Here is a 15547-nt window from a genome sequence, read left to right on the forward strand (position 1 = left end):
TAACCAAATTTTTGCCGATTCAGTTACCCAACGTAGAATTCACGTACTTCACGTACGGTCACGTACTTCTGAGCCATGTGAGACGTATATCAAACTTTGTTGCGGAGTTTTTGATTGTTTTAATGTATTCTCATGTTAACCTATCTGTTTTTCGGTGTTTTAATGTTTATCTTCTCATCACAATCTTGGGAAGTGTGCCCTTCCTTTGTCATCATTTCCCAATGTCCTATGCCAATCAATAATTGTAGTTGACTAGGGTGAACGTAGCATGTAAGGGATGAGTGCATTATTGGTGGTTGTAAAATACAAGTCACCTGTGCTCCCAAAGTCCCTAAATCAATTTACTATATATAAAGAGCGTGTCCTTCCGTCCGTTTGTAGTTTTTAGTTTGATCTTTGATCTTTCAACTCTCTTTTCTGTAGTTGGAAGTTGTATTGGGTTGGGAGTTGCTGATGGATAATGCCAAGCTACTGTAGTAGTACTGTAGGAGAGCTGTAGGCATACGGTAGGGTTACTATAGTTTGGGAAAAATTGAGTTTTTGTCTACAGAAGAGGTTTTGGGCTGGGAGTTGCTGGGGGATAATGTCAAGGTACTGTAGTGGTACTGTTGGGGTGCTGTAGGATTATTGTAGGATTATTGGAGTTTGGTGGAAAATTGCGTTTTAAGTTTTTGAAAATGTATTGGCTTGGGAATTGGTGAGGATAATGTCAAGATATTTTGATAGTTTCTTGCTTAGAGTCGGGAACATTTGGGAAGATGTGAAAGTTTCATTATTTTTTCATAAGACATTTTTGAATGATTGTGTCAAACATTTCAAATGTTGTCAATATTTGAATTACTGGACATATTGGTGGAGATATTATTTTAGCCAGCAAAAACATCGTCACCCCACCATACATAAAAACCATCCAAACAGATGTCTGTCGCTGACACGTGTATATATTTATTGTACGATCTTAATTTTATGATTTTCGGCATTTTCATGCAATTTTACGGGGGGTAAAATGTTTTTAGATTGATTGAGCTACTTTCCACCGAGTTATGACCGCGCAAAATACTAAATGGGAAAAGTGCAGTGGCGCCCGTTTCTGGGAGAAATTGGTTGTGGAGACACACTATTGAGCATAACTTGGGCTGGAATCAACATTTTTCAGAAATTCTTTTTTTGATAGATACAGAATTTTGATCTTCATTAGCAGCTGAATCTTTAAGTTCTAAATACATTTTTAAAAATTGTTAGAGCGGAAATTCAGTTTTAACGAAAATTTAATCTCCTAACTACAGTTTTCAAGATAATTTTTATATTTTTATATTTTTTGGTACAAAATAGTCGATTCTATCATTTCCTCAATTTTCAGTTTGTTAGCTGCATTTTCGGGCGAGATACGGCCGTTTATGCAGCCAACATCGCCACCCCACCATAAAACGACGGTCTCCCCCCTTACCATTTTTCCTGCGTTACACACGTGTTTGGACGTTTGGCACCATAACTTTGCTCAAACTTAATATTTTTTCAAGCTCTTTTTTTCAATAAATTCTAAATTTATTTCTAATCATAACTTAAATTTCAGCTTTATGGCTTCTGTTAGAATTATTATTTTTTAACCTAACTTTTTAGGCTGAATAATTCTTATAACATTTGAATTTGAAACAACTCCTTACAGCATATTTCTTCAGTCGTAGATAACTATTTTCACTACTTCTGAAATCTGACTATTCAGTTTAGGCAGAGCAGGCCGGAGGCCTGCGATGCCTGGGGTACTTTTCGACCAGGAACAGAGCGCCGAAGGCGCTCTGAGCCTAAATATTCAATGTAAATATTCATCGCAGGCCGAAGGCCGGGGCAGAGTATGAATATTCAGTGTGTGTTTATCTCACAGTGCCAGCAAAAGACATACAAAAATTTTTTAGCCTGTGGGATTGAACCCAGAGGATGCTCACCCGATCAATTTTGAACTGAGTTATGATGATTTGAAAATCGGACTCGAAAAATCCCGGAATTTCGAAAATTGCGTTGAAAACATGTTTAACGTTCGTATTTTTGTTTTATTTTACATTATCAAATGTAAATTTTAACGTAGAATTCGTTTTTCTAGTTTTAATAGTTTTCTCATTATCCAACCGGAAAGTTACGAAAAAAGCATAAATTGACGATTTTTCAATGAAATTGTGCGCATTCCCCCTTTTGTTTCTGGTGTGCAAATTAGTGATTTTTGAGATTCTTTTGCCTATAAGTCGGTCAGTTTGGCACTTTTTGGGGTAAATTTTTCGAAAAACGTATTTTTCAGGAAATTTACTCTTCAAAAATATAATTTTTTTTACAAAAAAGTCAAAAATAACTTCAGAAATCGCAAATTTCATGATTTTCTCAAAAAAATGACGTTTTTGCTGGAAAAATAAAAAATTTTCCACTACCAAATGGGATTTTATGTTAAATTCGTAATTAGTACATAAATACCGAATGGATGCTGAAAGCACAGCTCTCTACAATCATTTTCAACGATTTTAGTTTATTTAATTTTTGACCTCGAAATTTCAATTTCCCTCTTTTCCTGGACCAGTTTTTTACTGAAATGTGAATGTTATGTCCTAAATCTTATTATTTTTGCTATGAAAAGCGAGACAAACTAAAATTTTTTGGTCATGAGTTCCTCGAGCCCCGTTCCTGAAGTTGTGGGCTTCAGGCCATGCTCAGGAAGCTCAAAAGTTTATTCTTCACCAATTTCCAAAATTTCAAATGCTATCATATTCTACTTTTAACGCTGATTTCAAATATATACTTTTCTTTTTCCAATTCCTATTATGAGCTGAGTTACGGCGCTTTCGAGTTTCAGCAATGCCCGCCCGCCCCCCTCTTTCCTCCCCTTTCTCTTGCCTCCTCCCTCTCATGCATAGGGTGGCTGTAATATGGTCTCTAATTACTGTTACAGGATCAGATATGTATATTTTACGACATATCTCTTAATAGAAGAACAATAGACATCGCCACATTTGTTTTTGTAAGAGGTCCTTGTAACTGTTCATTTATTGTAATTGAGGGGTTGAAAATTATTATTTTAATTTTCAAATAAAAATACATTAAAATTTTTTTTTAATTTTAAAATGAAACATTTTTTAATTTTGAGGTCTGCTTTCTTCGCGGGGACAGAGCGCCGTAGGCGCTCTTAATCTAAATTATAGGCAGAGCAGGCCGAAGGCCTGCTATGCCAGTAGGCTTTCACTGCCGAGTCAGAGCGCCGCAGAAGCGAGACAAACTAAAATTTTTTGGTCATGAGTTCCTCGAGCCCCGTTCCTGAAGTTGTGGGCTTCAGGCCATGCTCAGGAAGCTCAAAAGTTTATGAGTAAATGAGTAAAAGATAATTTCGAAAAAAATGGATGAGTAAAAGATAAAAAAGTAAAAGATATCATAGTAAAAGATAATTAGCCCAAATTTTTCTGGTCAAAATTCTAGCATTTCTCTTGTTCAGAAACTAAAAAATTTGCGCAAAAAAAAAATTTAAAAAAAAAATGTCTTCTTCCAGAAAGGAATGGTCCAATATTTCCGTTGCAATCGTCTCCAAACAGTTTCCCGCTCTCAAACATTCCGTCCAGTCGACAATCCGTCTCTCGAAGAACTGCCAACTAATCGAAAACGTGGGCGGCTTCACCAGCAAGAGCTCCGTCAGCAAAGTGCTAAACAGGTCATACGGACTGAGAACTCGTGCACCGCGTTCTATAATAAAGCCTATTTGGATAATGGGTTTGTTATTTTTTCTTTTGTTTTGGTTTTTGGGCGGAAAAAAATGGGTTAAAACCTGAGAAATTGGTGAAAAATGCCCTGAATATGGGATTTTTGGCCTAAAAAATCCAAAAAATCCAGTTTCAGACTTTTCTCCTTGGAAATGTGAAAAATTGAGAAAATGAAAGGTTTTAACCTGAAAAATCATGGAAAATTCAATTTTTTTCCACATTTTCAATGAAAAATAGGAAAAAAAATACCAATTTATAACCACTAAATGGGCGGAGCTTGTGAATTTCCAAGTCACGCCCACAAACTGGTGAATTCCTTCCTTTTTTCGCAATGAAAAATAAAATTTGTACTTTTCCTGAAAAAAAATAAAGAAAAATTGACTTTTCCTGCTAAAAACCGATTTTTATTTCATAAAAATTCAAAAAAAAAAACCAATTTTTAACCACTAAATGGGCGGAGCTTATTTCGTCAGAAGCCACGCCCTCAACATGGCTAAAAACATGGTTAACAAGAATTGGGGGGGGGGGGGGAAATCAATTTTATCTCAAAAAAAATTGAAAAAATTGAATTATTTTTCACATTTTTACTAGAAAATTGAACAAAAACAAGCGACTTTTTAACCATTAATTGGGCGGAGCTTGTGAAAGTGCAAACCACGCCCAGACGTCATTATTGTAATCGGAAAAACTATCAAAATTTGCAATTTTCCTGAAAAAAATTAAATTTTCTAACTGAAAGCGATTTCCATTGCATAAAATTGTTTTAAATTCAAAATTATTTTTCACATTTTTCTAGAAAATTAAAAAATTAACCATTAAATGGGCGGAGCTTGTGAAGTTGCAAGCCACGCCCACAAAATGGTCAGAAGCCTTAATTTTCAAATTAAAAAAGTGTTATTTAATAAAAAAAGAAATTTTCTTTTGTTATTATTTCGCTTCAAGACCCAAAGAAAATGGGCGGAGCCTGAGGAATAAAATTCTCTTTAAAAATTCCCAAAAAATTGACAAAATTGCAACAACAAAAATCCAAAACAAGTTCCATAGAAAATTCCTTTAAAAAATTCCAAATTCCCAAGAAAATTTCCCAAAAAAGTTTTAAAAATTCTTTAAAAAATTCCAAAATTTTTTTTTATTCCAAAAAAAAATTCTTTTAAAAATTCTTTTTAAAAAAAGTTCCAAAAAACATTTTTAACTCCAAAAAAATCCCAAAAAAAATTCCAAAAAAAAACCCACAAAAATTCCAAAAAAAAATCCCAAAAAAATCCAAAAAAATTCCAAAAAAACATTTTTAACTCCAAAAAAATCCCAAAAAAAATTCCAAAAAAAAACCCACAAAAATTCCAAAAAAAAATCCCAAAAAAAATCCAAAAAAAAATCCAAAAAAATTCCAAAAAAACATTTTTAACTCCAAAAAAAATTTCCAAAAAAAATTCCAAAAAAAAATTCCAAAAAACCTCCAAAATTTCAAAAAAAAAATCCAAAAAAATTCCCAAAAATTTTTTTTTAATCCTGAAAAAAATCCAAAAAAATTTTATTTTTCAATTCCAAAATATGTCCAACAAAATAAATTCCAACAAAAAAAACTGTTCCAGAATGCTCTACGACTCGTTCATCCATCGCCTATCAAGCTCAAACGAGGTGATCAAACAAATCGACTACCGCGACCTGATCCCCAACGAGAGCACCCTGCTGAAGCTGAAAAAAGCCTATAACTACCTGGCAAAGATCGAGAACGAGCTTCTGAACCCGCGCCGAGAGCAGATCAATCCGATCCGCGTCACCTCATACATCAGAATGATGGAAGAAGAAGCAAGGCTGATCGAGAGGACTCGACAGGCGGCCAGTGCTCCTGGAGCAGCTGCTGGAGATGAGATTGATGTTGTTGGGATTGACGAGGGGGACTACCACCATCACCATCATATGGATCTTCATGAAGTTGTGGAAGAGGAAGAAGTTGGGTATTATCAGGAGGATCTCGAGCTGGAGCAGGAGCTTCAGGAGCATGTGGAAGAGGATTATCTGCCGGTGGAAGATGAATTGGTGGAAGAGGAGCAGCTGGTGGAAGAAGAAGCTCTTCCAGCGGAGTAAAGAAGAAGCCGCAATTTGATTCTTAATTTTTTTCTTTCTTTTTTTAAAACATTTTTCTCCATTTTTTCCCAAAAGTAGTTTTAATTGGGTTTTTAGGCTTAAAATTTGAATTTTTCGCGAATTTTTGGCCCACGAATTGGAATTTTGTGGAATTTTTGAGCTAGAAATTGAATTTTATCCGATTTCTGACTTGAAAATTTAGGCTTTTCTTTAATTTTTAGCCCCAAAAATTTGAATTTTTCGCGAATTTTTAATCCCAAAATCGTAATACCCTGTGATTTTTAAGCTAGCAATTGAAGATTAACTCGAAAATTTGAATTTTGCAGAAAAATTGAATTTTTTCTGATTTTTGATACAAAAATTAGTTTTTCTTCGTTTTTTAGCCTAGAAATTTGAATTTCAAGGAAAAATTGAAAAAAAAAACAAAACTAAAAAATTAATTTTTTCGCTGATTTTTGTCTCAAAAATGCAATTTTCTAACCAAAAATTGGGGGTTTCCCCGAAAAATTTCCGGCAAACACTCTTTGACTACCTTCTCTTTGACTACCTTTTGCTCTTTGACTACCTTAGATCTTTGACTACCTTTCGGCTCTTTGACTACCTTTTGCTCTTTGACTACCTTAGATCTTTGACTACCTTTCGGCTCTTTGACTACCTTTTGCTCTTTGACTACCTTAGATCTTTGACTACCTTTCGGCTCATTGACTACCTTTGCACATTGACTACCTTAGATCATTGACTACCTTTCGGCTCATTGACTACCTTTATCTAATTTTTCAGAATTTTCAGTTTTTTTCGCTGAAAAATCAGATTTGTCAATAACATTTTACTTTTTTGATGTCTAAGAAAGTCGCGCTCTTTCTCACTTCCTAAATTTCCCAAAAAATGGAGATAAGATCTGATGTATAAATGCTCTTTGACTACCTTCAAATGATCTTTGACTACCTGTACCAAATTTTTCAGAATTTTCTGATTTGCTCTATTAAAAACAATAATTTTTCAATGTTCCCATGCCTACAACCCATTTTTCTCCCAATTTTTTTAAAGTTATTCCACTTTATTCCACTTTTTTCTCAGATTTCGTGTCGACGGAAAACTCTGTAATTTAGAAATGGAGCAAGTCAAGTTAAACAAACAAACATAATTTTTTAAAAATCCAATTCATCTAGAAAACCCGTTACTATAAATGGGGAAAAAACTAGGAAAGAAGGTATGACATGGAAATTGGACTACAACGAAAGAGGATGAAATTGTACCGGTGCTGTGTGAAAAATCTAACCGTAGGAAATTGGTAAAAAAAAAAGGCTAAACCGGTAAAGTGAGGCGGGATTTGGGAAATGGAGGCAAAAAGAAAAATCAAGAACAAGGTTGAAAAATTAACAACAAAAAAAAACAGATTATCGATTAACTAGCAAACAATTGGGACTAAAATTAGTGGAACTCAACAAACAAAATATTAGAAAACAAGTGAAAAAAAAACAAGGAAAACAAGAATGGAAATATATCAGTGAAATTGAAGAAACAAAAAAATAGACAATAACGTTATTTTATTACTGGCACTTTGGCTCATTCCGAATCCGAGTCAATCTCAACAGGATCTCTGGTTTCGCTATCAGTGGAAACTGTAGAATCATACTGCTCGCCACCATCCATATTGCGTGTGTATTCATCCTCGTCGTCACTGGACATCTTTGAATCACAAACTTCAATTTGTGTCGAAACAGGAGAATTTTTTAGAAGCGGTTGCAGAATCATCGATTTTCTTGGACGGACAGGAGACGGTGACGGCGAAAATCGTTTTTGTGATCTCGTATTTCTAAAATTTAGTGGTTATGATATTATTTATAGCAAAATGTTTACATTTTACGCTTTGGACGACGACCATGCGACTGTTCGGGTTTATTCTGCACTTTTTTATACGAGAGGGAGCTATTTTCCGACTTTTCCGACTCCTCGCTCATAGCTTCCGATCTCCTTTTTGAAAAGGTAGAACCACGTGAAGATGTAGATCCAGCTGGAACCTCTGCCTCGTCCTCGGAAATCACATCATCAGCGTTATTAGTCGTGTCTTGAAAGTAACTGGGGCTGAAATAGTAAATTGGCAGGTATGTTTATAAAATTCTAAACCTACTCAGAATATTCTGCATAGAGGCGTACGTCATTATTGGCGGATCCTCTGCCACCTCTCCTGTCACAAAGTTTCAGGCCGCTTGTAGATGGAGGCTTCGGTTCTTTCTTTGAAATGGCACGATTTCCCTTTTTCGATATCATCATAAAATTCCAAAACAAAATTCGTCGAACAGCATTCATCTCAGTCAGACAATAAATTCTGCAAAAGCGTTTAAAATAAGACTGATGAGTATCTGGAACTAACAAATGTGAACAAATGTATGCCGGCAGTGTACTTCCACAATCGGAACAGAGCAGACTTTCTTTTTCAGCATCAAAGTGAACAAATACGTGCTCTTCTCCATAACCAACATCTATTTTGTATTGATCATCTGAATCTTCGAGGATATGCAATCCGGCGGGAGAGTCGTGATTGTGGCACTCGCTGAGATGTAGAACTGCAATTGAGACATTTAGAGCTGGATTACTTTTCGATTAATACTCTTTGCAACTTTCAGCGGAATATCCATTGCAAGTAGCTCGCAACTACCCAAACCAATCGCTCTGAAAGCGTTGACTCGCTTCTTGAAGGACGGGTCGCATGGAATCGCTGGCATCTTAACAGTTTGAGATTTGTCTAATGCTGCATACCAACACTGATTGATCGCATCTGAAAAATTGAAATTGAATTTCATAATCTATGATCGATCGACAGACCCTGGCAAATTTTAACAACTTTATCCAATAGTCGATCCGCAGGCAATGGTTTTGAGAGGAATCCTTTTACATATTTGTTGAAGTTTTCGCTCGAATTTGTGGTCGAATACTGTAGAAGGAAGCCTGCACGAAGTTTTGCAAATGTCGTAGCCGATTTGAAGAGCATCAATTAATTCGCCTTTGTCCATTCAAAAACCGGAGCCGCCATGCGTTTCTCACACTTTTTCAGTTTTTCTTCAAATTCTTCCATTGAAAATGATCCCAGAAGCCCGGCTCGAAACGTTCCACCGACCTAAAGGCAAAAAATATTATTCGTTAGATTTCAAAAGTTTCTTACCTTCTTTCCAAACAGCAAAGCTTGAGCGCCACGTGAGGCGTTTTGTCCACAATTGTGCGAAATAAGTGTCAAAATGTGTCGATCACAGCGTACACATGGTGAATCTACCGCCTGGAAGATAATTTTTACTTAACCCAATTTTTTAAACGCTTCTTTTTAAACATACCTTCGCGTATTCACCCAGTGCTGCTTCTCCGTCAATTACAACACATGGAATTTTTCTGGGTTCTCCAGCTACTTGCACGAGATTCAATTCGGACCGCAACAACTCGGCGAATTCCTTATGATTTGGTCTCTCTTTTGTAGTATGAATAAAAAATCCAAGCGGAAGCATCCTTGCTTTCAATGATCGAGCTGTTCTGAAAAAAAAAGACATACAAAAAACCCAGGCCATACCCACCTGAATCGTGGACATTCCCCATTTACAAATGTGACGTAGAAATCACCCAATTGAAACGTTGTATCTACCATTATTCGAGAAGCAAAAATCATTCCGTCCGGATGTTTTTTGAGAACTTCCGAGATTTTCTTTTTCCTTTCCTGCTTATCCAACAAGCTCCATCTCTCCACTTTTCTTTGCCATCTCTCATGCTGGGTTACAGTAGGACATCCGTGAACGAATAGTTTCAAAGCGTCAGGGAAGAGCGTGAAAATGTTGAAGTGGAGTTGTTGTTTTGCATCTGAAAATGAATTATGAATTTGATTTCCTAATCATTCTCTACCGATCCAATATTTGACACGATCCGGGTTTTGCGATTGCAACGCCTTCAACATGTCTTCGGTTGTAGAAAGATGTGGGCCAGTGTTTCCGACGACCGCGTCTCGAACGCTTCGTGCAGCGTTTTGAATCTGTAAAACTCATTATTATTCATTTAGAAGATGCTAATTCCCACCTGTTTTGTGGAAATGTGATGTCCGCGCTCTTCCATCACCTGACGAACTCCTTCTAACGTTCTATGTGGAATAGCTTCTTCTTTCAGAAATTTCTTGACAGCGACTTGGCTATTGAGTGGTCTGTAGACATCTTCATTGCACTCCGGCACTTCGTAAGTGTCGCTTATGCTGAAGTAGTTGACATAGACGTACTCTCGAAAGCGCAGACACTGAAAAATGCTTACTTTTCAAAGCTCATGATTTTCCACATACCTGTTTTTTGACTGTGCCGTTCTCCAGCTCAACACAGTGAATTGTGTGCATTTGTTCTCCGAAGACTGAAACAGGTTTCATCAATGGCTGTGTTCTTTTGGTTTTCCCGTTTTCGTCTTTTTCGGATTTTGTCCACACGTGAAAATCGTACGGAACATTTGGATGTTCTTCTCCATTCAATTTCACATTGAGTGTTCTCTTTGATTTCAACTCGCGTAATTGTTTTACTGCAATCTGGTCAACTTCCTGCCAACTGAAAAACAAATATGTTACAGATCAGCCAATTTTTCGATTTAAAAAAATTGCGTTGCTTGCGTGATGTTTGTTTCCCAATCAATTCCACACCACCACTTTGTTCTCGGCTTCATCACGCAAAGAGACGTGTTGTTCTGAAAATATTGAAACATTATGAAAGGAATAAATGATTATAAAAAGCTTAAAAAAACGGAAGAAACGAAGGAAAATCGATCTTGTTAGCAAAAAAACATATATTTGCCTATGCTGCCAATGTGAATTTCTGCACAAAGAGGGGTGGAATAGTCAAAGTTACGTGAGTAAATGACGTTAATAATGTCTAAATAAATTCTACAGTGCAGAAAACTATGAATTTCAGAAAAAGAAACGGAAGAAAGGAAGGAAAATCGAATTTCTTGGCCTGAAGATCTCAACAGTGAAAGAAAGAGTGGTGTGTGTGATTGCGCGTCACATACGGCGCAAGTGCAGAATTTGCACCTCATCCTACGCGCACTACTTTTAGGGCAAGAAAATCGATTTTCTTTCGTTTTTTTCGTTTTTTTTTGAAATTTATGGTTTTCTACGCTGTATAATTTATTTAGACATTATTAACGTCATTTACTCGCGTAACTTTGACTATTCCTCTCCTGTTTGTGTAGAAACTACCGTTGTCAGCATAGGCAAATATCTGTTTTTTTCTAACAAGATCGATTTTCCTTCGTTTCTTTTGTTTCTTTAAGCTTTTTATAATCATTTTTCAGCACAAGTGATCGAACATGAAGCACAAATGGCTGAGCACTTCTGAATGGGAGGTTCTCATCAGCACAAAACAGTGAGTAATATCGCCAATATTGTTTTTGTCATAATTTTTGGTCTTCAGGTTTCGCGACGTTCCATCTATTGGAGACGAAGAGCTTGACATTCTGAAAAATTAAGGCGTTTTGAATGTTCGCGTCCCCCACAACGGCCAACTGCAATTCGAAGATTTTCACGTGTGGGTTCGAAAAATTCCAGGACAGAAACCCTACCTCGGCGACTACAAGGGTATCACTGTTTTTGGAGAATCTCGAAAACGTGGCCGCTACACAGAAGTACATAAGGAAACTGTCAAAAAAGAGGTAAATTGTTTTTTATTTCTTCAACTTTTCCACATTACTTTTTCAGATTATTCTTTTCAATAAATCACTTTATGCTCGGTACAGCGTTATCAATTCTACACAATACGTCAGGCCAATAATCGATTTGAATAAAGTGGAAAGATTGAAACGTGAGTTCTTTTTCATGCTTTATGTAAAAAAGTTTCTAATTTCAGCTCTGATGGCTCGTATGCTCTGTCAACTATATATGCCAAACAACGCGGTTCATGAGGCGTTTTCTGCAACATCAAAAGACGGTATCGTTGTCAGTCAGCAGCAACTACGAGATCTGACTCGACGAGGTTGTCCGGATACGTTGATTCGGTCCAGAGTTATAAAGCATCCGACGAACGATCTAACCGCGCGTGATGTCAGCAGGTTGGAGGGTTTTGGATCAAGCTCACAAAAATACTCCGAAAACGATTCGTCTTATGAGTCTGAGGAAAGCAATATGGAACCGTGAGAAAATGAATAGAACAATCAAGAAACTTATTTTGAATATTTTTCAGACTTCCACCTCATCCATTCTACAGCCCATGTCCTCCTCCAACAATCCACGTGAACTCTACTTTTCCGGTGAAACATGCCAGATCGCTCTGAAAATTATCAACAGCAGCCGATTTGATGTACCATTCACTACTATTGCTCCAATAGATTTTGCCGTAGAACCGGGAAGAGGATTTTTTGCCGGAAATAGACGAGAGCCGCAGACACTCACCATCCGTCGCATAAGGAAGACAGCTCGAAACGGACATCTAACAATTCGCTGTAAAAATACGGATTCGAGGCGCAGTTTTACATACCCTGTGTTTGTTGATCTGTTCTCTATTCGATAGGTTTGAATGTTTATTCTATTTGTTGTAAATTTTCGAAAAAATGCTGTTGTAACTGTTGATTTCTCTTAGCCTAGTTAATCGATAATCTGTTTTTTTTTGTTGTTAATTTTTCAACCTTGTTCTCGATTTTTCTTTTTGCCTTCATTTCCCAAATCCCGCCTCACTTTACCGGTTTAGCCTTTTTTTTACCAATTTCCTACGGTTAGATTTTTCACACAGCACCGGTACAATTTCATCCTCTTTCGTTGTAGTCCAATTTCCATGTCATACCTTCTTTCCTAGTTTTTCCCCATTTATAGTAACGGGTTTTCTAGATGAATTGGATTTTTTAAAAATTATGTTTGTTTGTTTAACTTGACTTGCTCCATTTCTAAATTACAGAGTTTTCCGTCGACACGAAATCTGAGAAAAAAGTGGAATAAAGTGGAATAACTTTAAAAAAATTGGGAGAAAAATGGGTTGTAGGCATGGGAACATTGAAAAATTATTGTTTTTAATAGAGCAAATCAGAAAATTCTGAAAAATTTGGTACAGGTAGTCAAAGATCATTTGAAGGTAGTCAAAGAGCATTTATACATCAGATCTTATCTCCATTTTTTGGGAAATTTAGGAAGTGAGAAAGAGCGCGACTTTCTTAGACATCAAAAAAGTAAAATGTTATTGACAAATCTGATTTTTCAGCGAAAAAAACTGAAAATTCTGAAAAATTAGATAAAGGTAGTCAATGAGCAACTGAAGGTAGTCAATGAGCCGAAAGGTAGTCAATGATCTAAGGTAGTCAATGAGCAAAGGTAGTCAATGAGCCGAAGGGTAGTCAATGAGCAAAAGGTAGTCAATGATCCGAAAGGTAGTCAATGAGCAAAGGTAGTCAAAGAGCAAAAGGTAGTCAAAGATCCGAAAGGTAGTCAAAGATCTAAGGTAGTCAAAGAGCAAAAGGTAGTCAAAGAGCAAAGGTAGTCAAAGAGAAGGTAGTCAAAGAGTGTTTGCCAAAATTTCCTATAAACCCAAATTTTGAACTAAAATTGATATTTTAATCTAAATCTCTAAAACCTGCCGAAAATTCAAAAATTCCGTGAAAAATGTGAATTTTCAGACGAAAAAACCCGAAAAATCGAGAAATTTGTATTAAATAAATAGAATTTTTCTCACTTTTGTTCAATTTTCAATGAAAAAAAAATAATAAATTAACCATTTTGTGGGCGGATCAAATAGAATATCAGCTAAAGGCACGAGGTATTGGGGGTGGGGGGCGAGACAGGCAATAAGATTGAATTGTTAAAGATGACGAGCATGGTGCATTTTGACACGGACGAGATACTTGAGCTGAATTTGATCGACATCATACACAATGAATCTGGAAAAATTTGATTTTTAGCATTAATTTTTCCAGAAGCGCTTACTCATTATAAAGCAAGTGATAATCGACATTCTGTTTTCCTTGAAGTTGCATGTAAGTGAGGCCCAGTGGAACGGTATAACCATCCGGATTCTTGTAACTTCCAATTTCTCGTGGACATTGGCGGCCTACTCCCTGCACAGACTGGAAGCCTGCTGGCAGAGTTTGTCTCGAAACATTCTTCGAAGCCATCAACTGTTGCACGTTGCCGAGTGCCACGTCACAGAGCAGAAGATATGCTTCTTCTTTGGCGTTGGCCTGAAATTGAAAATATCGATTTTTTGATTGAAATTATTGATTTTTTAAAATTGAACTTGTCTATTTTTGATCAAAAATTTCGATTTTTCATTTAAATTATTGACTTTTAATGAAAAGTATCGATTTTTAATGGAAATTATTGATTTTTGATTGAAAATTATCGATTTTTGATAGAAATTACAGATTTTTTGATAGAAATTATCGATTTTTTTTAAATTGAAATTTTCGATTTTTAATGGAAATCATCGATTTTTCAATGAAAAAAAAAACAAATTTTATTTTTTCTCGATTTTCATGCAAATTTGCTCCCAATTTTTCTCCAACTCTTACCCTGCAATAGAAGAAACTTTTGCTGAACATATCAGCAAAATAGACGCCCTTTCCGAACATATATCCAGAAACTGGAGCCTCCGGTGGCGCAATTCGAAGTCCTTGACCCAAAATTCCGGCGAAATTCATTTTTCCTGATCCGTGCCACAAAAGACGTCGATTTCCGATGTGTCGTTTGAATTTCGACGATTCATTGTCTCGGTTCACTTTTAGAATCTGGAAAAAAACAATGTTTTTCGAAAAATTTAGTAATTTTTCTTTTTTTCTGGATTTTAAAGGAGGAGTAGCGTCGGTCGTTTTTTTTTTGAAATTTTGCAAAAACCAATAAATCCATAAATTCACAATTTGTCTGGAATTTTATGGAGACTGCCGAACGAACTGTCTCAAATTTTTTTTAAAATAGAATTTTTCAGAACGTTTTATTCAAAAAAATACCTATCAGGGGTGTGCGGCAAATTTGCCGATTTGCCGAGCACGGCAAATTTCAAAAAAGTAGATTTGCCGAATTTGCCGAGCTCGGCAAATTTCAAAATTTGCCGCACACGTCAAAAATTTGACAGTACAATTTTGACTAAAACTGTTGATTTTTTTGCCAAAAATTTAGTAAAATGACAACAAATTGAGTTATTTTATTTTGATGTTTAAGCAGACACACTACACGGAACTTGTTCAGAAACCAGAGGTGTGTTGAGAATTCAGTAGTTTTGGTGCTCCAAAAAAAATATATAATTTTTCCGAGTTTGTTAAGCACGGCAAATTTGCCGAATTTGCCGTGCTCGGCAAATATTGAGATTTGCCGCACACAAAAAATAATGCCCTTTGAAAAATGAAAGGTGGTGTAATCGAATTTTTTAAATTTCGTTAAAAATACTGGCCAGTCGAAAACGCAAGATAATTACATTGTTTACTCAAAATTTGACGGTAATTTCAAAAAAGTTAGTTTCCAGCCGCTTGACAAGTTGGTCAATTTTCCAATTTTAACTAATTTTAGGCCATTTTTTGAGCCGTCATAACTGTTTTTTGATAAGTTTTCAAAAAGTTTCATTATGAAATTCGGTGTTTTCAGACAATTTTCGAGTCTGATAAAGCAATAACAAAATTCGATTACACCACCTTTAATTTTTCAAAGGGCATTATTTTTAATTTAGCCTAAAAATTATCCATTTTTCATGTTCTGAAAAATTCAATTTTTAGTGAGTTTTTTTTTGCTCTAAACGACAGAGTGTTTA

General features: G+C 35.9%; 2 protein-coding genes, 1 non-coding gene and 3 pseudogenes across 6 annotated transcripts; 3 read left to right on the plus strand and 3 right to left on the minus strand.

Annotated features, from left to right (window-relative positions):
- Positions 1 to 1751: 1751 nt before the first annotated feature.
- On the plus strand, positions 1752 to 5819 carry AC8.5 (annotated as a pseudogene). The gene is made up of 5 exons: positions 1752 to 1850; positions 1914 to 2033; positions 3524 to 3745; positions 4528 to 4766; positions 5324 to 5819. Coding segments are annotated over exons 1-5 (1176 nt in total).
- Positions 5820 to 7385: 1566 nt separating this feature from the next.
- AC8.4 (uncharacterized protein) lies at positions 7386 to 8129 on the minus strand (the record flags this gene model as incomplete). Its single annotated transcript, NM_075642.1, has 3 exons — positions 7386 to 7635; positions 7680 to 7904; positions 7951 to 8129. The coding sequence occupies 3 exons, from the start codon at positions 8127 to 8129 to the stop codon at positions 7386 to 7388; spliced, it is 654 nt and encodes a 217-aa protein (NP_508043.1).
- Positions 8130 to 8687: 558 nt separating this feature from the next.
- mir-258.2 lies at positions 8688 to 8783 on the plus strand. Its single transcript, NR_002341.2, has one exon. It is a non-coding gene; the product is annotated as a pre-microRNA mir-258.2 (primary transcript).
- Positions 8784 to 8814: 31 nt separating this feature from the next.
- AC8.3 (MULE transposase domain-containing protein) lies at positions 8815 to 10209 on the minus strand (the record flags this gene model as incomplete). The annotated part of the gene is made up of 7 exons (NM_001373213.1): positions 8815 to 8937; positions 8983 to 9093; positions 9149 to 9341; positions 9383 to 9662; positions 9705 to 9831; positions 9876 to 10085; positions 10129 to 10209. 7 exons carry the CDS (start codon positions 10207 to 10209, stop codon positions 8815 to 8817), a joined length of 1125 nt encoding a protein of 374 aa, NP_001359777.1.
- A 958-nt stretch (positions 10210 to 11167) lies between these two features.
- Positions 11168 to 12100, plus strand: AC8.7 (annotated as a pseudogene). Its single transcript has 5 exons — positions 11168 to 11194; positions 11243 to 11480; positions 11527 to 11629; positions 11675 to 11957; positions 12008 to 12100. Coding segments are annotated over exons 1-5 (744 nt in total).
- Positions 12101 to 13609: 1509 nt separating this feature from the next.
- AC8.9 lies at positions 13610 to 14512 on the minus strand (annotated as a pseudogene). The gene is made up of 3 exons: positions 14319 to 14512; positions 13735 to 13988; positions 13610 to 13688 (listed from the first exon to the last, which is right to left on the minus strand). Coding segments are annotated over exons 1-3 (527 nt in total).
- Positions 14513 to 15547: the final 1035 nt, after the last annotated feature.

This window comes from Caenorhabditis elegans, chromosome X (assembly GCF_000002985.6).
Source record: "Caenorhabditis elegans chromosome X".
In the NCBI taxonomy this organism is placed as follows: Eukaryota; Metazoa; Nematoda; class Chromadorea; order Rhabditida; family Rhabditidae; genus Caenorhabditis; species Caenorhabditis elegans.